Here is a 24,841-nt window from a genome sequence, read left to right on the forward strand (position 1 = left end):
GAAGCTTCTGCTCTTCTTTCATGTGATTTCCCTCACCCAGATATACACACTCACGATGACATATTTGTACACCTGGCACATGGAGACCTACAAATATATGCCCATGGTTGAGATATGCCTGTAGAGATGTTGGGGCACTGTAGTTTTTTGCTTCTTAGTGAGTATTAAGAAAAAAAAAAAGAAAGTGGAGTGAGTAGAAAGAAGGATGGTGTTTCTACCCACTAATTTTAATATACTGTACTTTTTAGGATTTCAAACATTTCTTAAGTTTCAAAATGTGTATGCCTTGTTTTATGCTTACTGAAAAACTATTTTGCAACCAGTTACTTCCAGTAAAGTATATTGAAATTGGAAAAAAAAAAAAGGAGTGAAAAGAGCTATTTTTATAATTTATCCTTTTCCTAGCTTTAAATGTTTGGACTAAAAACTCCTAAGTTGTTTTGTTAATCCTTACCGTTGTTTTCTCTCACCAGCTCACCATTTTTTTCTGGCTCCATTTTCTCCCATATTCTAGAGGTTGTGAACTGAGAAACTCCAAGGACCATCTTGTCCACCACTGGAATGCACTTTGGTTCTTGCAAGCTTTTGAATCATCCAAAAGCTGAAGCAGGACTTCGGCTGCCCTGGCAGGACTTGAAACTGTAACACAAAAGTACCTGAGACAGGTCTCAATCAATTTAGAAAGTTTATTTTGCCAAGGTTAAGGATGGGCCAGTGACACAGCCTCAGGAGGTCTTGACATGTGCCCAAGGTGGTCAGTATACAGCTTGCTTTTATACATTTTAGGGAGACATAATATAGCAATCAATACATGTAAGATTTTACATTGGTTCGATCTAGATGGGCAGGACAACTTGAAGCTGGGCGGGGGGTGGGTGTTTCCAGATCATAGGAAGATTTAAACATGTACTGATTGGCAATTGGTTGAAAAAGTTATTATCAATAGAAAGGATGTCTGGGTTATGATAAGGGGTTGTTAGACCCAGATTTTGTCACACAGACGAAGCCTCCACGTAGCAGGCTTTAGAGAAAACAGATATTAAATGTTTCTTATCAGACTTAAGGTCTGTGTTGATGTTAATTACGCATGTCCAACCCCCCCATCCCCTTTTTCATGGCCTGAACCAGTCTTTCAGGTTAAATTTTAGAGTGCCCTGACTGGGGAAAGAGTCCATACAGATGGTCGTCCATTCAGATGGTTGTGGGGGGCCTTCAAATTTTATTTTTGGTTTACAAAACAGAAAATGGAAGCACCTTGCTTCCCACTTCAAAGCCCGTTTCATGACACACACTCCCATTAAATTACATGGGATACAAAACAAAGCTTTCTATGCTGGGAAAGAAATACACTCTACAACATCTTTTTTGAGGTTAGTAATTATGGAAAGCATTTTCTTCTGCAAAGGAATTCCACGCCCTATAAATTTAAATTATTAGCTTGTCATCTCCAAGAGATCAGCATCCTCATAAACGGTGAGAGAAGGAAAACAGAATATAGGATCCAGCACAGTTTCGGGATTCTGGCTTCTTTGCCAGACTTATCTTTGCTTATTTCTTTGTATAGACTTACTTCTTTGCCAGACGTATCTTTGCTTACTTCTTTGTATAGACTTACTTCTTTGCCAGAAGTATATTCAAAAAAGTTCCGTGGAAGCATCAAATCAACCACCTCTACTTATGATTTCCATGCATCTCTGGAATGCATAAAGCATGATTTCAGAACATGTTCTAATTCTAAGACCCTTCTCTTCCAGGCAGTTTAAAAAAAACAAAAAACAAAACGTGGTATCTTTGAGCATTGGTTTTCAAACATCACAATCACTTTAACATGACCCGAAATGCTTGTGAAAACACAAACTGCTGGGCTCCAGCAGGTTTCTGACTCAACAGGTCTAGGGTGGTGCCTGGGAATTTGCATTTCTAACTAGAGTTCCCAGGTGGTGCTAATGTTCCCAGTCCAGAGACTTCAATTCGAGATCCACTGCAGTATCCAGAACTTTTGCTGATTTCCTTCAAATCATGATACTTCAGGGCTCTCTGCATCACCTCTACTGAGGAGCCCTACCCATTAAAGCTGGGGTAGGTTGGCCCAAGAATGGAACCGGGATCGTTGAGATTTCAGCACCCCAGCATTTTTTAGTGACTGAAATAATGAAAATTCTGATCAGGCTCCTGCTTGCTCACACATTTTAACCACTCGCTTTTTGCCCAATATTCTCCTTGTTTCCACAATATAATTATAAACTGCTGATGTACTGCTTCCTCGTCAAGAACAAAGAGGTAACTTCAGGGTCACAAAAATGTTTGCAGAAGGGATGAATACCTCCAAGGGCTTTGCAACCAGCTGCGGATGCCTGGACGTCTAATTGCTCAAAGGTGTTATCTGAGACTGAAGAAACAGACTTTTCCCCTGGATTCTTTGAAAATCCCCCTCTCTTATTCTCTAGCAGAATAAAAACTCCCTGCTTTTTCCTTTTTACACACGGATTTGAGAGATCTTGTTCTCCCTCCTTCTGGCTTTTACTAAATTGAATGTCTTTCTCTATCCCCAAGCACCAGTATGTCAGTGTTTGACATCAACTGCACCACTGATACACGAGTCGGAATTTGAGCTTCTACAAGTACATTCCTTCCTAGGCCAAACACTGACGCTAAGAAATACGAGAACAGATCATCGCTAAACAGCAGCTGAAGGTCAGGCGAAGTGACTCGCTGCGGAATCTGCCTTTGCACGTGATCAGTCGGGCGTCTACACCCGCAGCCGTCTTCTGCCTCCGCCTCACCCTCAGGCCTGACGGTCCGAGTGGAGCTGCGGGACAGCCCGAACCTCCAGGTCAGCCCCGCGGCCCTCCATGGCGCTGGTGCGCGCACTCGTCTGCTGCCTGCTGACTGCCTGGCACTGCCGCTCCGGCCTCGGGCTGCCCGTGGCGCCCGCAGGCGGCAGGAATCCTCCTCCGGCGATAGGTGAGTTGTCCGCGACCGTTCTCTTCCCAGCCTGCAAAGAGCGCGGAGCGGCGGCGCCTGCGCACAGCAGGAGAAGGTGCGTGGGGGCAGCTGCCCCCGGCAGAGGCTCGGGCTAGCCGGGCCCCTGACGCGTCCGGCGTTGACCACGGCTGGTGGGCGCGGGGAGGGCGACCAAGGGACTACAGCGTTAGGGCGTCCAGCCGGGAGGCCGGGGCTGGGCGGGGGAAATGCCCTCGCCGGTGGGGGCGCTCCAAGGGCGCGTCGGCCGGATTTCGCTAGCCTGGCTTTTGTTTACATCCTGCATCTCAGTTGTTTTGCTCCTTGGGGAAGGAAGGAAAAGCTGCGGGACTCAAGGGAAGAGGAAGCTGGGAGTCCGATGTCCAGCACAGCAAGAGGCCCCTAATCGGTCCTGAATGGAGGGGGACTGCAGTTTCCCCACCAGCTCAGGGAAGTAAATTTCAGCGTGACTCACACTATCTTCTGTCTTGCTCGACCGAGATCAGTGGCTTTTTCTGCCACTCACCCAGCCAGAGCGCGAAAGCACCCTCGGGTAGACTCACCCCTTAGTCTACCGTGGAACTCACGGGGACTTCATTTCACCTGGATGTCCACTAGGTTTCCTGCGGGCGGGACCCATTTTATTCACTCCCAGCACTTAACACAGTGCCCGTTACAGTAGTGATTCTCTTAAGTGTGCCCTGGACCGGTGGCAGCAGCCGCCGCACTTAAAATTGTTAGCATTGCAAATTTCCAGCCCATCCCAGACCTACTGAATCTGAAACGCCGGCGTTGGGGTTCCACAGTATGCTGTTTAACCCACCCTCCGCATGATTCCTTTCGGCTAAGTTTGAGACTCACTGGTCCAGAATAGATACATTTTGGTGGGAGATTGTACAATGCCATCCGAGCCTCCAGTTTCAAAAATCAAGGTGCCCCCACCTCCTCAACTCCCTTTAAAAATAATTGCACTGTTAAGAGGAAAAACAAAATTAGAGAAGTGGGGTTCTGTTTTCTTTTAGGGGAGAGTTGTCCCTGAGACTCGGTAGCAGCACCTAGTGCTGAAACCTCTTTCGCTCCCTCTGTGCTTTCTCAGGACTTGGGAGCGCTCTAGGGGAAATATCTTCTCTTTGAAGGCCAAGTCCTCACGACTCAGCTGTCAGGTCTGAAGCAAAAACTGTAAATCTGGTTTCCGAACTGTGGCAAATGTCAGTCATTACAAGAAATTTCCCCAAAATGTTTATGTATACTGGTTTCTGCTTTTATTACGGCTTAGCTTGTGTTCCTTTAATTATGTGACCGGTTAGGGTTTTGAAATAAAATGTCTCAGGTTGCTTGAGGCCACACAATGGCAAATTCACCTGTGTTTTAAAGAGGCCTGAATGAGCGCTTTCTGGGGACTCCGTGAGTCTTCACACCTCCTGTTTGGGAAACTGCAAGGTTGAATCCCCTCCTACTAAAGGGGAAGGAAGAGGGGTTACTGGAGTTCAGTGGTCTGAAGTGTTACTGGAGTCACTGGAGTTCGAAAGTCTGAAGTGTTACTGGAGTTCGAAGGTCTGAAGTGTTCACTCAGCAGTTTCACAATTCTCCTTGTTTGTAATATTTTGCGTATTTTCCACTTGATGTGACAACTCCCCTGCCTCCTCTCAGCCCCAAATGCTTGGACTTCCTTTCAGCATCCACCCTGCCTGGCTACTGCTTTCTTGTTTTGTGTTTTTGCGTTTGAATTCCCAGTCTTAGTTTTCTGCCCTGTCAAGTCCTGGTGATCGGACGACAGAAGTTCTAGGAAGCTTCACCTGTGTGTTTTTGGCTACAGTTCTTTAGATTGAGTAGGCTGGGACTGGCTTGTGTATTGGTACTGTTAAAGCAAACTAAATACGGCCTGAGAAGGACTCCTTACTTCTATATTTGAATCCTTGTGAATGAACTGTAACCTAGCTTAATAGTCAGATGAGACTGAAAACCTAACTTAAGAGTATGCACTGGTAACAATAGCTAAGTTTGGCCAATCCCAGCAGCCATACTTCAACCATTCATATACTGCTGAGTGTTCAAACTATGTTAAAATAAGGCATAAGGCGAGCTGAATTATGTCTGAACTATGGTTCATTGGATTCTTGAGAAGTTATAAAATATTTTGGATTAAAAGATTTTCTGGTATAATTTTGAGAGTTTTTCTAGATTTGCTGAACACACACACATATTTTTGGAAGTCTTTTTTTAAATTTATTTTATTATTTTATTTTATTTTTTATTTTGAGACAGTCTCGCCCTGTCACCCAGGCTAGAGTGCAGTGGCGCTGTCTCGGCTCACTGCAAACTCCGCCTCCCAGGTTCACGCCATTCTCCTGCCTCAGCCTCCCGAGTAGCTGGGACTACAGGCGCCCGCCACCATGCCCGGCTAATTTTTTGTACTTTTAGTAGAGACGGGGTTTCACCGTGTTAGCCAGGATGGTCTCAATTTCCTGACCTCGTGATCTGCCCATCTCAGCCTCCCAAAGTGCTGGGATTACAGGCATGAGCCACCGCGCCCGACTTGGAAATCTTTTTAAAGATAGTCTGCAGAACAGGAAAACGTGCTGTAGTAAACAGAACTTTGGACTTTGAACTAGGAAACATGGATTGGAGTGTGGGCTCTGCCACAGGCCAGGCCATGGAAACACACATAGGCACACAGTTTCGTTAGGAGAGGGACATGAGGCTTCCAGATGTTCATTATTCATGAGTCCCAGGTTAAGAACCTGTCAGAGCTCTGTTCTTGGCTTCTGTTTAAAGACATCTTTCAGTGAATTTAAATGATTATCCCCTAATTTATCTGTCTGGAATGCCATGCAGTAGAAAGATCACTAGACTGGAAGTCTGGAGAGACTGGTTCCAGTTAAGCTTTCATTACTGAGTCATCTGTGATCTTGAGGATATCATGAAATTTGCCTTTGCCTAAATGTCATCATATATAAATTAAAGAATGTTTGTTGAAGGGCTACTATAAGTCATGCATATTCTAGATGCTGGCGATATAAATCTAGGTACTAAATTATATCAGAGGGGTGTACTCTTAATGCATTTCAGGTTTGGGTTTACTGAAACAGATGCTGAATATGTTTATAGTCTGTTTTCCCCTAATCTTCACAGTATCTCGAGTGTAGATATTGTCGTTATCTGTTTTCTTTCTTCTTCTTCCCTTTTTTTTTTTTTTTAGAGACAGGGTCTCTGTCACCCAGGGTGGAGTGCCTTGGCCCAATCTTGGCTCACTGCAGCCTCAAACTCCCTGGCTCAAGAGATCCTTCCTAAGTTTTGTATTTTTTGTAGGCATGGGGTTTCACCATGTTGCCCAGGCTGGTCTCAAAATCCTGAGCTCAAGCGATCTTCCTGCCTCAGCCTCCCAAAGTGCTGAGATTACAGGCATGAGTACCCGTTTTCATTATCTGTTTTCATGTGAGGCAAGTGAGATTGGAGATATTTGAATGTGAAAACACAGAGAGGAATTGTATGTGGATAAGGGCAATGTGGACTCTGGAGTCAGATTTCCTGAATTCATAGTTTAGCCCTGTTGCAGATGATAGTTTAGATCTGTTGCAGATGATGCATGTAACTTGAATTTAATCTCTGTGTGCTTCAGTTTCTTATCTGTAAAATGGAGTATACATAATAATGAGCTCATACATGTGAAGCATAAAAAATAGTACTAAACATGTAATAAGTACTTGAATTTTAAGTATTACTTGGAAATGGGGTTTGAAGTTGAAAAAATAACAGTAAAACTAACATTGAGCTTACTTGGTTCCATACACCTTCTAAGGGCTTTACTTCTACTAAGTCACTTAACTCTCACAGTAGGCACTATTATTATTCCCATTTCATCAATGAAATAGGCCAAGATCACATAGCAAGATTAGTGGGTGGTGGAGCTTGGGTTGGAAGTCAAACAGTCTGACTCTGGCCTCCACTCTTAACCACGACACTGTATTGTTTCATGTTCATTTACTATACCCTTACATTCTCGAAATAATACAAATACATGTTCACGTTAAAATGATTCTCTGGGATGACTCTGAGCTATTTGCCATCTTTACTTTTTGTGCTGGGTAAAGTATATCTAAGATGGAAATAAAGATTGGGGTATTTTCTGCATTATGGAATAAAATAAAATTGCTTTTGTCAGATGTTTTCAAATAGTGACTAAGTGCCAAGTAATTGACCATACTACTACTTTCTTCTGGATCTTTTGTCTACCATTTCTTAGTTGTGAACATAAATATGTTATGGAATTATAATGACAACTATGTTGGGAAGAAACAACCACCAAAAGATAACTCACCCCTTTCACCTTAACGTATCAACTGTTTCACCTTATTATCCCAGCTTTGGGTTTTATTCAGTTGTAACATATTGCTAGAGTTTAAAGTTTGCATCCTACCTGTTTGCTCTGTGCTTCTGGTGTAGTACATGCTACTTTGTCACTTCTGATGTGTTTCTAGTCATAATCAGAGTAAACTCAAAAACTCAAAAGTGTGGAAAAAAATCTCTTTATTAAAACAATTTGAACATGGTCTATAAGGATCATTGAATATATATATATAAATGATGTATAAACAAACTTGGAAGCCCTTCAGTATGGGAGTTCAGATTTATTAGCTGTGTATACTTTAACAAATTTTCTATTTGACCCAGCACTGGTTTTTCAATTCTAAAATGAGAACCATAATTCCCAGTTCGGAGAGTAGTTTTGAGAATCAAATGACATAGTATATTTAAATTGCTTATCACAGTGCCTGGCACATAGCAAATACTTAATAAAGAGAGATACCACTGTGATTATTTGTTCTAGTATTACCTTCAATAAAGGAAACTTTCTTGGCCGGGTGTGGTGGCTCACGCCTGTAATCCCAGCACTTTAGGAGGCTGGGGCGGGCAAATCACGAGGTCAGGAAATCGAGACCATCCTGGCTAACATGGTGAAACCCCGTCTCTACTAAAAATACAAAAAATTAGCTGGGTGTGGTGGCGTGCACCTGTAATCCCAGCTACTCAGAAGGCTGAGGCAGAAGAATCGCTTGAACCCGGGAGGTGGAGGTGGCAGTGAGCCAAGATCACGCCATTGCACTCCAGCACTGGAGACAGTGCGAGACTCCATCTCAAAAAAAACACACACAAAAAAAACTTTCTTAAGATGATTTCCAAGTAAGGGTGCTATCAAATGGGCTTGGCTGCTTCCTAAAAACCCAATGGAAGCATCCTTTTTAACAACTACTTCCCTTAATTTTATTAACATTTTATACGAGTATATGATAGAAGATGTACCTCTATTAAATAGCTTTTAAGAAGCTTTGAGAATTCCTATTTTTGGCTTAAAGCTTGTATTAGAGATTTATGTTCTTTGAATTAATGTTGAGAGGCAAGGTTTATAAGAAAGTAAGAGTGATATATAGTTCCTGGTTCTGCAGTCTACCTACTCACTGTGTAACCCTAACAAACGACATCATATTTATACGTCAATTTTTCTACAAGAAGAATGTAAATAATTTGTAAAATCTTAAACTCTTACAGGAGACATGCTATTAAGACACAAGATGATGTCATCATTGGCCTCTCCAAAGGATATTTTCATACATTTTATTATGGAAACATAGCTTTGCTAAATATTCTTTGTTAGGTTATCATGCTGATACTAATACTGAGCTCATGGGTTCTTTTTTTTTGAGACGGAGTCTTGCTCTGTCGCCCAGGCTGGAGTACAGTGGCACGATCTCAGCTTACCACAACCTCCACCTCCCAGGTTTAAGTGATTCTCCTGAGTCAGCTTCCCAAGTAGCTGGGATTACAGGCGTGTGCCACCACACTCGGCTAATTTTTTATATTTTTGGTAGAGATGGGGTTTCACCATGTTGGCCAGGTTGGTCTCAAACTCCTGACCTCAAGTGATCCACCTGCTTCAGCCTCCCAAATTGCTGGGATTACAGGCATGAGCCACCGCGCCCGGCCTGAGCTCATCAGTTCTGACACACTTAAGTAGTAAATTGTTCCTACAGTTCCTTGAAGCTCATCTTCTCACAGAGAAGGACTGTATTTAACTTCAAGGCTTATGAACATTTAAATTACCAAGGCTTTCCTCCATCACAGGGAGGAACAACCGTCTCTAGTCTTAATATAAATATTTTTATGAGAATTCCAAAGGAGAACAAGTAGATTTATCTGCATTTTTTGTGTAATCAACAGGACAGTTTTGGCATGTGACTGACTTACACTTAGACCCTACTTACCACATCACAGATGACCACACAAAAGTGTGTGCTTCATCTAAAGGTGCAAATGCCTCCAACCCTGGCCCTTTTGGAGATGTTCTGTGTGATTCTCCATATCAACTTATTTTGTCAGCATTTGATTTTATTAAAAATTCTGGACAAGAAGCATCTTTCATGATATGGACAGGGTAAGTGATTATACAAGTACCATTAATTACTCAATATTTATTTACAGTGTCCTAAGCTTCATAAGAGTGCTGAATTCCGTAACAAGATTAGTTACATTTTAAGAGTTATTTGAGTTAAAAAAACACTAGGTCAAACTAATCAACATTATTAGAGGTAAGAACAATTTTAGAAGTTTTTTTTTTTTTTTGGAATACAGATTTCAGAAATATGTCAGTGTTAACTAAGAGATGAATCCATAAACAGCACAGTTGCATCAATATCTTGAGGTGTTGATATTAGGTCTTCATGAAATTATCAAAGACAAAAGGCAATAATGGAAGTTTACCTGTCATGACAATTTTGTAAAGCATCATCTTCTGGCCGTATAACTAACTGGTTCCCTTCATCATTATAGGGTGAAGAGGCCCATATTTCTTTACCTGGAATAATGACCATGGCTAATACTTGTAGAGTATTTACTTGGGGCTTGGCACTGTTTTAATTAACTTATACATTGTAACTTATTTAATTTTTACAATGGGTATTATTATTCCCATTTTACAGATGAGGAAATGAAGGCACTGAACATCTAAGTAACTTACGAGTATACACAACTAGTAATTGGCAAAGCTGGGATTTGAAATAGGCATTTGGGCTCTGGTTCAATCGGCATCTGCTTTTAATTATTGCAGTTTTTAGCCTCTTATAAATCTTCAGTCAGGTAGTGAAATAGGCTGGGATTTCCAGCTTATTTTTTGTATTATATTTTGTTAATTTTCTTTTATAGGATTATCTGTAGGGTAGAGGTAGGTGAAGAGTAGTCTATCAACTCTTTAGCTGTAATCTGCTGTTTTAAAATGGAAGTCTGCAATGATAGGTATAGCAACGCATCATGCATAAGTCTAGTAGCTCTTTATGAAACTGATTTTGTTCTTTACAATCTCTCTCTTTTTTCAGGGATAGCCCACCTCATGTTCCTGTACCTGAACTCTCAACAGAGACTGTTATAAATGTGATCACTAATATGACAACCACCATCCAGAGTCTCTTTCCAAATCTCCAGGTTTTCCCTGCACTGGGTAATCATGACTATTGGCCACAGGTAAATTTGATAGACTTTCAGAAATGCTTAAAGAATTTTTCCTATTAGTAGTGTCAAAATTGTGACAATAACTAGCTAGTGATAGGGCATGGGAATGGGTCTTATAGAGGGAGAATATGGTCTTAATCCTAACCATCAAGAAAGGCAAAGACAAGTACTTTGGGGACTGTAAAAGTAATCTTTTAATACTTCATGAGAAGTTGTATCAATAGTGAGTTTTCAGAATAAAATTATCCAGTTTGTGGATTATTAATTTATGTTTTCCTTCATAATCTTCTTCAATTTCTCTTTTCTTTTGAGTAATGTTCTGGTTCATTTGCATGTCCATGACAAGGTGAGCAAGTAAGGTTAATATTGATAAATATTTACTTTTTCCAGAATTCTTATTAGACCTACAAGGATGTGCATACCCTGATGTAAGCTAGACTGTAAATAAAAACAAAAACATTACAAATTGCCATAAGAAGCAAAGAAGAAGGAGGTCCATGTTCAAGTCATAGTTTATCTAATTAAGACATGATTCAAGGCAGAAACCGTGTTCAGAGCATTTAATGCCTGAGATACCCCGGCTCAACAGGTTTTTATTTGAGAACCAACCTGTGCATAACAGCAAGATGGCCGTCCTGTTTACAGCATCCTATTGTAGTAGTGTAAAATCTTAGATTTGTACCCAGAGATTTTTGTTTAAGTCCAGGGCTGGGCAATTGTCTCCTGTGGTACAAATTCAGCCTGTTGCTTGTTTTTGTAAATAAAGTTTTATTGGAACACAGCTATGTTTCCATTCATTCTACATTGCTTTTGATTGTTTCATGTTTCAGAATAGAGCAGTTGAAATGGATAGAAAAAGTTTGCTGACCCCTGGTCTAGACCTACCCTTCATTTTGTAGGTGAGAAAATGAAGGCTCAGAAATGTGAATTACTTGTCCAAGTGCTCCAAATCCCTTGGGAGCAGAGCCCATACGCTAGATCTTTTTACCTCAGATCTGTGTTCGCTTAAACCAACATCCTTTTGCACATCCCTTGCCTTGCCTGATTAACATACTCAATATTTCCCAAACATATCTACTTTCACGCCTCTCTGTGTCCACATTTTTCTCTTTGCTTAGAATATCTTCCATCTCATGTCAAATGAATGCTGAATGGGGGTTTTGATTATTTTTAGTTAATCGAACCTGAATACAGTAATTTTGATGAGTTGTATTCTAGAATAAGCTTAAGTTTCCAGTGACTTCTTGTCCCTGGCCTACTATCTTGAGATGAGTAATATGTGAGTCTTTTTGAGTCAATGAGCATTTGTTCCTGTTGATATGTTAGACCACACAGTGAAGAGGCTTGGGAACAAATGAGCTCCAGCAGCCCAAGGTCACACACATTGTGTTTATATGCCTTAGGTGGCAGGAAGACTGGAATATTGGAAAACACAGGAGTTCATAGTCACTAGAATGTAAATCGTTAACCAGCCCTGCTTTCCACTCCCTCCCTCTCTGCCACCACACCTCCTCCCAGCCCTGCTTTTAATAGCTTGGCCAACTCGGGTGATTCACTTAACCTCGCTGATGCAGAGATCACTCATTTGTACATAGAAACTAGAAGTACCTACCTTGCAAAACTTTTGTGAGCATTGGTGATATGAAAAAGGCATAGCTTACTATCTGGCACAGCATCAGCCCTCAGTAAGTGGGCTGGTGGTGATTGTCACATTAAGTGGTGACAGGGGATACATGTTTGTAACTCCTTTGAGGATTTGTTTGATTTTATTTTTATCTCTGTCCTCTTTTTGTCAAGTCAGATCTTACAATTCAAAGACAGAAATGCTACCTAACTTCTATAACATATCCTATTATATTAATATATACAGCTAGGGTAAATTGGGCAGCCTACATACCTTTAACAGTTAATTTTTTTTCTCTTTCTAGCTTATGATCTTATATCTAAAAATGTTCTTTCTGTTATTCTACTACCATCTTTCCACCTCACAGTTTCGGAAATGTCAAATGTAACATGAAAGCTCCACAACAAAATTTCTTAGAGGCTGATGTCTGAGATCTAACTCTGGAGAATGTTAGAAACAAATAAATTTCATAAGTGCTATTTTTCCACTGAAATTCTATGTTCATGCAGTATAGCTACATAAATATACATATACAGATGCATGTCCCCACCCATGACATCAGAAGTAGGTATCAGTGTGGACATCCTGGAGGATTCTTCCTGTTGCCACCCAAGGAAGGGTCCCCATTTACTCCTACACTGGCAAGACTGGTGCCACCGAATTTGTGGGTAGGTCACTTTCCATTAGGCTTCATTTCTCAGCAGTGGTTATGTCACAGCCAAAAAGGACTGGGAAGGAAACATGGTGCAATAGACAATTGACTGTGAGAGTAATCATGGGATTTAGACCAGCCCTGAGACTGACACCTATCCCTGGATAAGCCATCTAACTTCTCTGGTGCTTGTGTTTCTCATGTTTAAAATAGAGAAGAAAGTCTAAGTGATTTTTATATAATTCTAAGCTTCTCCATCACCACACCATACTTGGCATCCATCCCAAAGTAAATAAATGGCCAAGACTTTATGGCTTTTTATTATATGATGATAACGATGCATACCAATTTTCAATCAGAATCTAGATTGGCCTAAGCTGTTGTGTAATTCTCAGACAGGCGACCCTGATCTTGGACACAAACTGAAAATACATGTTTAGTCCAATTAAAACAAGTCATTTGGTTATTACTTGCCCTATATGTATCTATATGTTCATCATGTATTAGACGCATGTATCAAGAACTACTAGGACTTGGGCATCTTCTTGAAAAATAACTTCTGATAAACTCCTCTCAGAAATAGGTCTATTTTACCAATGTACAGAAGTAAATGAAGAGAGTGAAGAAGGGGTTTCAGTCATTTAACATAATTTTTTAAAACAAAATTAAAAACAATTATCCAATTCACAAATGATTTATGGGTTTTTATTCAGTATTTACTTTTTTTTTTTTTTTTTGGAAACAGGGTCTTTTTCTGTTGCCCAGGCTGGAGTGCAGTGCAGTGGCACAATCATAGATAAATGCAGCCTCGACCTCTGGGGCTCAAGCTGTCCTCCTGGCTTAGCCTTTCAAAGTGCTGAGATTACAGGCATGAATCACCATGCCCTGCTTCAGTATTTAACTTTCTTAAAGTTTTGTTTGTTTGTTTTCCTCCAGGCGAGGCTCCCCATTTACTTCTACACTAGAGCTTATGTCATCCTGAAGATACTTTATGATAATAAAAATGTTTTGTACTTAAAATGTGTTATTTAAAAAATCAAAATATTTTGATATAATTTATGCTGCCCTAAAGAGACTTCTCCAAATCAAAAGCATGTGGTTGTAAATCTTTATTCAAAGAGTTAAGAAGCTTATAATAGTTTGAACAGTTCAGAAGACTTTGTTAAATTCTAAAACATGATGTTTTCCCGTTCCCTTGGCATGCTGCATCAGGCAGTGCATGTGCAGACTCAAACCTGCCTTTGGAATCTCTTTAATGAGCACACTCCCACATCCTTCCATATCTTAGCCATGCTAAAACATGAGCTTTTCTCTGTACATGGTACACACCTATGGAACTCTGTGCTTTTGCCTGTGCCTATGCCTATGCCTATGTTTGTATCTGGGCCATTGCATTTGCTTTGATGCCCTTTTGTTAAGTTGATAAAGTCCTTATTTAAGGCCTGGCTTAAATAGTGTCTTCACTCTCTAATTCCCTGGGCTACACCTTTTTTTTTTTTTTTTTTTTTTTTTGAGCCAGAGCCTCACTCAGTTGCCCAGGCTGAAGTGCAGTGGTGCGATCTTGGCTCACTGCAACCTTCGCCTCACGGATTCCGGTGATTTTCCTGCCTCAGCCTCCCAAGTAGCTATGATTATGGGTGCTCACCACCATGCCTGGGTAATTTTTGTGTTTGTAGTAGAGATGGGGTTTCACCATATTGGCCAGACACTTCTTGAACTTCTGACCTCAAGTGATCCGCCTGCCTTGGCCTCCCAAAGTGCTGGGATTATAGGCATGAGCCACTGCACCTGGCCCTTGGCTACACTTGATTGTTCTTGCTTCTAGGCTCCCCGGACCTCTGGGTAGTGCCCAGCACATTGTCTTATAGTTAATTGGTTACATTTTATCCCCCAGTCTCCAACTAAGTTATAATTCCTTGAAGATGAAGTCTATCTAATAATCATCCTTGCATCTCTAGATGCCTAACGTAGTAGTCAGTGCTCAAGTAGTGTTTACATTAATTCAGCTGTGTATCTTTAAATTTCAATGGTGGATTATATTGTTTGTGGCCAGGATCAACTGCCTGTAGTCACCAGTAAAGTGTACAATGCAGTAGCAAACCTCTGGAAACCATGGCTAGATGAAGAAGCTATTAGTACTTTAAGGAAAGGTAAGTGAAAGACTTAGTTATTCCTATTTTGCCTCAATTTTTATTCATGTTATTTAGACTTAAATTTTTAATGTTTGCTTGAGTGTGCCACTTCTGGAGCACAGCCCGCAGTTTTTGTGGAGGACAGTGAGTAGTAATGCTGCCTGTGACACAGGTCGTGAACCTGTTTATCTTGCAGGGAGCTCTTCCTGTTCTTCTTCTACTCTTTTTTCTTCTTCTACTCTTAATTAGGTAGGTATGTTCCCCATGGAGCAAAAGCTGAACTTTGGATTTGAATGTAAATAAAAGTGTGTGTTTCTAATTGGAAAATTGATTGAGAAGAGAGAATGGACACTAACTTCTAACCAAGCAGCACAATTTTATAAAACAAACAGCTGGTAAAGGGAGGATAACTAAGCTTTTAACATGGACTTTGAGGTGCTTGGGAAAGTAATGCATAATCAGTGCATAGTAAGGCCTTCCCTGCGTCATGTCTAAAGGCCCTCTGCTCCAGTGGCTCTTGACACATCATTATGTAAATCCCTGACATTTTGTGAGCTTAACTGAGGTGTCCAGCTGTTAAACTAAGACTTTGGTGTTTTCAGAATGTTGAGACAAATATTAAGTTAATGGCTAGACTTCTCTCAGTTAAAATACTTCTTTCGGTATTTTTGTTAACCCTTTGGCTTTTGCCACTATTTTGTTATTGTTTTTGCTAGCATGCAGCAAATCATAGTATATATGAATTTGAGACATGATAGCTTAGAATTAGACTATGGTTCTGATTAATCTAGGGAACTATATCTAGTCTTTTTTTTTTTTTTTTTTATTAAGATGGAGTTCCACTCTTGTTGCCCAGGCTGGAGTGCAATGGCATGGTCTTGGCTCACAGCAACCTCTGCCTCCTGGTTTCAAGCGATTCTCCTGCTGCAGCCTCCTGAGTAGCTGGGATTACAGGCACCTGCCACCACACCTGGCTAATTTTTGTATTTTTAGTAGAGATAGGCTTTCACTATGTGGTCAGGCTGGTCTCGGGCTTCTGACCTCAGGAGATCCACCTGCCTCAGCCTCCCAAAGTGCTGGGATTACAGGCATGAGCCACCATGCCCGGCCTATGTCTAGTCTTACACTTCACATCCTACAAGACACGTGGAGAGCTTATGCAGGTTGAAGGGAGAGCCATAAAGAATGATCAAGATCCCTAAAGAAATGCTCTGCCTTCTAAGGAGACTCAGCATAAAGCAGGGGAGGCAGAAAAAAGCTGAGAAGTGGAATGCAGGCCCTAAGAAAAAGCCATATGAGTTTCATAATGATATCCATTCCAATGATAGCCCTCAAAGATCCAGTTAAACACTGGAGTATAATATTAAGTTAAAAGTCATAGAAGCCATCCTGAGAAAGTCTTAAAGGCAAAAGTGATTTGGGGCAGAGATGTCTTGCATGAGGGGCCTCAAACTTTGTCATCCCAGAGGCCCTAGTGAGACCTGTTGTCATTTTCTACTACTAGGACATGAAAGGCAGCTTCTCAAAAATAACTTCAGACAAATTCAAACCCAACTGACCTGCTAGTACCATAATAAAAATAATAAGGTGTTATGACTACAAGAAAGAATAGAGAAAATCAAAGGGGCAGTGATCCATCATGATTGAAAGCTAGGGAAAGCCGTGCATGGTGAGTAGACTGAGGGCAAAGAAAGCTGGGCCAGATCTTAGTGCCCAGCTCTGAAAGTGCCATTGCAACAGACCCTTGGGTGTCCCATCACCAGTGGTTCAGAGGTGTGGGTGGAATGATGCCTTTAAACCTCCTCTCCCCTGAGATTGTAGCAGCTGTGGTTTGTCTGACCTTTTTTTCCGAGTAGTCTCTAGCAAGATCCATATGTGTTACCATTTTTTGGATTTTATATTTCACAATGTCTCTCATCTTAAGCCGCTAATCATAAAAGTAGAAGTTGATGTGTAAATCTTTCTTTCATAAAACTCAATCTCATTGCTTACTGCCGAAACACTTATTTATCTTTTCATGTGAATATTGGATACAGCTGTTGTTATCTCAATATGTTGGAAGCAATAGCACGGGGCCTGGCACCATAGCAGGTTTGCAGTAAATGCTTGCTAAATCTGATTCTTATCTAATGACAGCCTATCTATGTGCAAACTAAACAATGAGAAATAAGCACCAACCCCCTGACTGGATTGTAAACCTCAGGAATTTGCTTTCACAATGTTTGTGTGTATGTGTATGTTTTCCTAAATGTGTTTTAAAATTGTTTTTATAGGTGGTTTTTATTCACAGAAAGTTACAACTAATCCAAACCTTAGGATCATCAGTCTAAACACAAACTTGTACTACAGCCCAAATATAATGACACTGAACAAGACTGACCCAGCCAACCAGTTTGAATGGCTAGAAAGTACATTGAACAGCTCTCAGCAGAATAAGGAGAAGGTAGATCCCATAGACCAAAACCATCTGGGAATAAACGGAAGGCAAAATTTGTATGTTTATTAAACTCGGGGTAGACTCCAGTATCAATAAAAGTATTAGAATTTGAAGTTTTTTTTGCATAAACACTTTACAACTCATGGATTTTCTTTTTTTTTTTTTTTTTTTAAATTTCGAGACGGAGTCTCACTCTGTTGCCCAGGCTGGAGTGCAATGGCGTGGTCTCGGCTCACTGCAACCTCTACCTCCCAGGCTGAAGCGATTCTCCTGCCTCCGCCTCCCCAGTTGCTGGGATTACAGGCACCCGCCACCACGCCTGGCTAATTTTTGTATTTTTAGCAGAGACGGGGTTTTACCATGTTGGCCAGGTTGGTCTCGAACTACTGACCTAGGTGATCCACCCGCCTCGGCCTTCCAAAGTGCTGGGATTACAGGCGTGAGCCACTATGCCTGGCCAACTCATTTTAGTTTTAATTTTTTTTTTTTTTTCAGAGACGGGGTCTCACTCTGTTGCCCAGGCTAGAGTGCAGTGGTGTGATCATGGCTCACTGCAGCTTCAGCCCCCTGGGCTCAAGTGATTCTCCCACCTCAGACTCCTAAGTAAGTGGGACTACAGGTGTGCGCCACCACTCCTGGCTAATTTTTTTTTCTATTATTTTTTGTAGAGACAAGATTTCACCATGATGCCCAGGTTGGTCTCGAACTCTGTGGGGCTCGAGCTCTGCTTTGGCATCCCAAAGTGCTGGGATTACAGGCCTGAGCCACCTTGCATAGCAAGTTTTATTTTGTTTTGCTTTTACTGCTTTTAGGATTAGTGGACATCTATTGGTATAAAAAGAGGCCAATTCAAAAAATTGTGACTGAAGTCACAGTTGCCTTATATCATCAACAGTGTGCAAATATAGTGACCCTAATAGTTTTATAATTTCATCTCTGTTTCTTATAAATAGAAGAGATGATATACTTGCTTTCTAAATTTTAATTAATATACTTTCAATCTTGGGTATCCAAATGTCATTTAGTTATGATGAATGTGCAGAAAGATTCTCATGAGGCCTTTTTGTGTTTCTTTTTCCAGGTGTATATCATAGCACATGTTCCAGTGGGGTATCTGCCATCTTCACAGAACATCACAGCAATGAGAGAATACTATAATGAGAAATTGATAGATATTTTTCGAAAATACAGTGATATCATTGCAGGACAATTTTATGGACACACTCACAGAGACAGCATTATGGTTCTTTCAGATAAAAAAGGTAATGTAATGCTGTGTTTGCATCTCCCCAGTCTAAGAGTCTAAAGCAAAGCGGTGAATATCCAGTAAATTTGCTGATTTAGTAAATTAAACGTTTTATTTAAAAATCTGCCAGCATTAGCCTTTTCTGAATTATCCTCAATGGTTGTATGATGAGTGGCCAAATCACAACATTAGGCCTGCAGCTGGATTTCTTCAACGTAAGCTATTAGCTCCACAGGGCCAGTGTTACTTATTTGCCGTCAACACAAAAGCCTCAGAAACCCTCAGCTCACTCAAATGTTCTTTTAAATCTTCGAGTTTAAAGAAATATCACTCTATTTTAACTGCTACACTCAAGTTTCTTTTGATGCTACTTGTTTTATTTCTCAGAATTTAGAAAGCAAAGCACAATTTACACAACGGCTTAAAATAAAATATATTAAGCTCTTACTTGCAAATTCTTATTGATACATATATAAGCAGAGAGAATGATACAAACAAACCTCCTATGTACTCATCACTCACATTCAACATCTATCAAGATTTTTCACTTTTTTTGTTTTGTTGTTGAGACAGAGCCTCGCTCTGTTACCAGGCTGGAGTGCACCCTGTGATCTCGGCTCACTGCAACCTCTGCTTCCATGGTTCAAGCGATTATCCTGCCTCAGCCTCCCAAGTAGCTGGGACTACATGTGTGTCACCACGCCCAGCTAATTTCACCATGTTGGCCAGGAAGGTCTCGATCTCTTGACCTAGTGATCTGCCTGCCTCGGCCTCCCAAAGTGCTGGGATTACAGGCATGAGCCACCACACCTGGCCTTATATTCTTTTAATTTTTTGCTGGAGTATTTGAAAGTGAATCTCAAACACCGGATCCATTTCAGCACTACATATTCTATATTCATTGCTAAAATATATGGATAATTTACATAACCACAAACTTAGTTAACAAAATCAACAATAATTATCCGGTATCAATAACAAAAGTGCCCCTATTTTCTCAAAATTGTCTCTTTACAGTTGTTTCAAGTCAGTATCCATCAGTGATCACATATCACTTGGTTATGTCTATTAATCTCTTAATCTGGAAACTGTTTATATTTTTAATATAGTTAAACTCTTATTTAAAAATGTATGTTTATGTGCATACGTTTTGTTCAGGAAGTCCAGTAAATTCTTTGTTTGTGGCTCCTGCTGTTACACCAGTGAAGAGTGTTTTAGAAAAACAGACCAACAATCCTGGTATCAGACTGTTTCAGTATGATCCTCGTGATTATAAATTATTGGTAAGTTGGCAGATTTCAGAGCTGACCCCATATTTATGCATATCTTTGCAGTTTTCATTAGTTTAGTTGAATTTTCCTCAGGACAGTCATGTGAGATGTATTTTATGTTGAAATCTCCTGGCATCCTTCTTCTTTTTTATACTTGCAGTGTTATCAGGACTTACTAAGTGTGAGCTGATGAAGTTAGTCTTTGGAAGGCTGTTTCTGTTCTGTTCTTCTAAGGACTTCACATTTATTTAGATGCTTTCATTGGTTAGTGCCATGTTTGTGGACTTGTATATGTACTGAAATGTTTCACTAAGCCATGTTCATTCTTCTTCTCCAGAATATAAGTATCAAGAAGAGTGTAGGCTCTGTTACCATTCCCTCTCATGAGCCATTATTTCTAAACTTTTCTGTGTCCCAGTCTATTTCTCCATGAAATGGGAATTAAAATATTATTTAATTCACTGAGTTGCTATGAGGATTGCATGAAGAAATCTATGTAAAGCACTTAGAAAAATGCTTGGCTCATACTAAATGCTTAATAAATGTTAACAAACAAGATTTTCTTTTCAAGTTCTTGTTCTGTTACTCAGGCTGGAGTGTAGTGGTGCGATCATAGCTTACAGCAGCCTCAAACTCCTGGGCTCAAGTGATCCTCCCACCTCAGCTTCCCATGTAGGCGGGACTACAGGCATGTACCACCAAGCCCAGCTAATTTTTATAATCCTATTGTAGAGATGGGGGGGTCTCCCTATGTTGCCCAGGCTGGTCTTGAACTCTTGGGCTCAAGTGATCCTCCCACACTGGCCTTCCAAATTGCTGGTATTACAGATGTGAGCCACTGGGCACACCCAAAAAATTTTTTTAAAGGAAAAAAATGGTAGCTCACGCCTGTAATCCCAGCACTTTGGGAGGCCGAGTTGGGTGAATCACAAGGTCAGGAAATCGAGACCATCCTGGCTGACACGGTGAAATCCCGTCTCCACTAAAAATACAAAAAAGTTAGCTCGGCGTGGCGGCGGGCGCCTGTAGTCCCAGCTACTCGGGAGGCTGAGGCAGGAGAATGGCGTGAACCTGGGAGGCAGAGCTTGCAGTGAGCTGAGATTGCGCCACTGCACTCCAGCCTGGGCGACAGAGCGAGAATCCGTCTCAAAATAAAATAAAATAAAGGGAAATAAATTGAATTGGATATTTGGGACAAAAGTTCTTTGGAGCAGCTTCATGGCTCCTTGCTTTAGAACAATTTAGCACAAAAGACTGACCATTTAGCTTATGGGTACTTCAGTTTGGGTAACTTCCCCTTTCTACAAACATAATTTGAAAATAATTCAATTCAAGCCATTATTGGTATAACTGCTTTTTTTTTTCTGGATGAATTTAAATAGGAGATGGTTCTGTTATTCCCCAGAATAACAGGGAGGAGGTATGGTGGCAGAAATCTGGTTTTATTCATAAATATTTGATTAAATGGGAAAATGAAACAATTGTGTGATAAATTAGTCCAAAAGAATTTTTTATACAACTTTCAGTTGCCTAATTTTGGATCTGAACCTCAGATATATACATCCACACACACATGTATATATCCATCTATGTATGTGTTTATGTATCTAATACACAGCATCTGAGGTTCAGACCCCAATGTATATTTACCTGTGTACATATGTACTGATGTAGGAAGATTCTCCTGATATAGCACTAAATAATTTCTAAAAATATAAAAATAATTTCTTATATAATTTCTAAATAATTTCTTAAAATACAACAACATATATAGTAAGACTCCATTTTTTTGAAAAAGCCAAAAGTGTAAATAAGTATGCACATTCCAAATATTTATCTTTGTTTTGATCTAAAGCCTAGATCACCACGCATACACTGGAGTACTGACAAATGTTTAACAACTATTCACTGAGGGGAAATGTGCCTTAATTGGTAGTGTTTGCCAATTTCCATGACAGAAATACTCACATCATGGACAATTTCAAGCTACCAAAGTGCCACAGATTGACTAGCAACATTCTTAAAAATTTGACAATCGGCTTTTGTGAGCTGGTACGAGCTGCCTTCAGCACACCACTGATACATTAGTACCACAACCATTAGTGATGGTTACCTCTGAGGATGTGTGAATTGAAGGTTTTTTATTTTGTTCACCTCTCTTTATAGTTTGGATTACATGCTATTATGTTCTTTCATCCTTTTTAAAATTGAAAAAGTGATACAGGTTTTTTATTGAGCCTCCCTTCCTCCCTTCCTCCCTTCCTCCCTTCCTCCCTTCCTTCCCCCCTCCCCCCCCCGTCCCTCTCCTTCTTTCTTATTTATTTATTGAGACAAAGTCTTGCTCTGTCACCCAGGCTGGAGTGCAGTGGCGCAATCTCACAATCTCGGCTCACCGCAACCTCCGCCTCCTGGGTTCAAGCGATTCTTCTGCCCCAGCCTCCTGAGTAGCTGGGATTACAGGCACCCGCCATTATGCCCGGCTAATTTTTTTTTTCTTTTTTGTATTTTTGGTAGAGATGGGGTTTCACCATGTTGGTCAGGCTGGTCTCAAACTCCTGACCTCAGGTAACCCACCTGCCTCAGCCTCTCAAAGTGCTAGGATTACAGGCGTGAGCCACAGCGCCAAGCCTAAATTGTCACAGAAATTTAAACATGAATGCTTCTTGTTGTACAATGCCTTATGTGCCAAAAAGTGAACCAGGTTTTGTTACTGTTCTTAACTGCAGGATATGTTGCAGTATTACTTGAATCTGACAGAGGCGAATCTAAAGGGAGAGTCCATCTGGAAGCTGGAGTATATCCTGACCCAGACCTACAACATTGAAGATTTGCAGCCGGAAAGTTTATATGGATTAGCTAAACAATTTACAATCCTAGACAGTAAGCAGTTTATAAAATACTACAATTACTTCTTTGTGAGTTATGACAGCAGTGTAACATGTGATAAGACATGTAAGGCCTTTCAGATTTGTGCAATTATGAATCTTGATAATATTTCCTATGCAGATTGCCTCAAACAGCTTTATATAAAGCACAATTACTAGTATTTCACAGTTTTTGGTAATAGAAAATGCTGATTCTGATTCTGAGATCAATTTGTGGGAATTTTACATAAATCTTTGTTAATTACTGAGTGGGCAAGTAGACTTCCTGTCTTTGCTTTCTTTTTTTTTTTTTCTTTTTGATGCCTTAATGTAGATATCTTTATCATTCTGAATTGTATTATATATTTAAACTGCTCATTAATAGAATGATGGATGTACATTGGATGTAAATATTCAGTTTATATAATTATGTCTAATTTGTACCCTTGTTGAAATTGTCATTTATACAATAAAGCGAATTCTTTATCTCTAAATATGATGAAGTTTTCTTAACATGATAATTTTTAGTTAAAATCTATGTATTAACTGAGGTCCAAATTGTTTACCTCTCATATGTAAACAGATGTTACCACTGTTTACATGCACTATCTACTCTTGGGAAAATACCATGGTCATTAGGAGCATGCTGAAACATCACAGGGCATGTATTGCCTAGCTTTCTTCATTCTGAGTCTTTGGCATTGCTAACTTTTAAGGATGAGAATGTCACACATACTTATTGCATCTGCAGTACTAGCACAAGGCCTGGGTCCTAGTCCAGTGCCTGGCACCTAGTAAATAACTGTTGAAATGAATTGAAAGCTGTGAATATTTTTCAAAGAAACGTCCTAGATTACAGTGGTGGCATTTTCTTTGTCACAGTATTCCAAGATAGGATAAAAATGAGCCTTTTATTTAATGGGATTGTTTTTAGGACTCTCCAATGGCTCAAGCTGTTTTCTGCTTTCAGGTTAAGTAGGAGAATTAAAGTAGAAATGGAAGGGAGAGTGGGAGGGACTGGGGGATTTAAAGAAAGAGAAGATTGTATATCCCAACACTGGCATAGTGGAGAAGACTGTTAAAGAAAAAAAGCTCATCATGACACTTGTTAAAGATGTTAAGGGCCGGGCGCGGTGGCTCACGCCTGTAATCCCAGCACTTTGGGAGGCCGAGTTGGGTGGATCACGAGGTCACGAGATCGAGACTATCCTGGCTAACACGGTGAAACCCCGTCTCTACTAAAAATACAAAAAAATTAGCCGGGCGTAGTGGCTGGCGCCTGTAGTCCCAGCTACTCGGGAGGCTGAGGCAGGAGAATGGCGTGAACCCGGGAGGCGGAGCTTGCAGTGAGCTGAGATCGCGCCACTGCACTCCAGCCTGGGCGACAGAGCGAGACTCCGTCTCAAAAAAAAAAAAAAAAATAAGGCAGATGTTATCCAAGGTAGGCCCTAGTGGTAGGTATAGGGACCACCGCAATGGAATCCTGCAGTGAGGGAGAGAGAGTGGACTCAGTTCTGACTTCAACAAGGCTGAGTGGGGATTTATAACCAAGGAGCAGAGTGGGGATCAGTGAATGGAAAATTACCAGGAGGAAAAACATCAAAGGTAAGAGGTTTCTGGCTATACCAACTTGATAGGGTTATTGCCGAAGGCAGGCCAGTGTGATAGGATATCAAGGGCGGTCAGATACCAAGGGTGGGGCATTCTCCCTAAGCCAACTTAACAGGATTCTTGCTCAAACTGGATCCTGCAAGAACAAAGAAGGAAGCCCAATGTTGGCCTAGTCAAGCAGAGGAATCGGAGGAGCCTGACTAAAGTTTTGGTCAAAAGAGAGAGTCTTTGTCAAGACATAAAATGAGCAACCTTAGATTGAGGAGAATGGAACTCATCATCCTTGTGACTGGCTTGACTTCATGTATTAAAATGACTTTTAGATGTAACATTGCATAATAATGAAACCAAATTATCCTGATTTCCAGAGAGCTAATAAAATAAGTATTACAAAACAAAGATATATCTAGGAAACAATCATGATTCATTACGTAAACTTTCTTTTAAAATTTTTACTTTTTAGTTTTCAACAAACAAATTAGTATGTTTTAAAAGTGAGAATGCTGAAACAAAGCAAAATTTTGTTATAAAATAGTCACATCA

The 24,841-nt window shown here is 40.4% G+C and overlaps 1 protein-coding gene across 3 annotated transcripts; it reads left to right on the plus strand.

Moving 5' to 3' along the window:
• Positions 1–671: 671 nt before the first annotated feature.
• On the plus strand, positions 672–23,181 carry SMPDL3A (sphingomyelin phosphodiesterase acid like 3A). 3 transcript variants are annotated; one of them, XM_003827600.7, is made up of 8 exons: positions 672–2,964; positions 9,178–9,391; positions 10,329–10,473; positions 14,791–14,887; positions 17,143–17,312; positions 18,388–18,568; positions 19,711–19,835; positions 22,550–23,181. In XM_003827600.7, the coding sequence occupies exons 1-8, from the start codon at positions 2,853–2,855 to the stop codon at positions 22,865–22,867; spliced, it is 1,362 nt and encodes a 453-aa protein (XP_003827648.1). In that variant the 5' UTR covers positions 672–2,852; the 3' UTR covers positions 22,868–23,181. The 3 variants fall into 3 exon arrangements, with proteins under 3 accessions (XP_003827648.1, XP_008951186.1, XP_008951187.1); XM_008952939.5 differs by lacking the exon at positions 9,178–9,391 and having other exon boundaries at positions 675–2,964; XM_008952938.6 differs by lacking the exons at positions 14,791–14,887; positions 17,143–17,312 and having other exon boundaries at positions 674–2,964.
• Positions 23,182–24,841: the final 1,660 nt, after the last annotated feature.

Source organism: Pan paniscus, chromosome 5, assembly GCF_029289425.2.
Source record: "Pan paniscus chromosome 5, NHGRI_mPanPan1-v2.0_pri, whole genome shotgun sequence".
Lineage (NCBI taxonomy): Eukaryota > Metazoa > Chordata > Mammalia > Primates > Hominidae > Pan > Pan paniscus.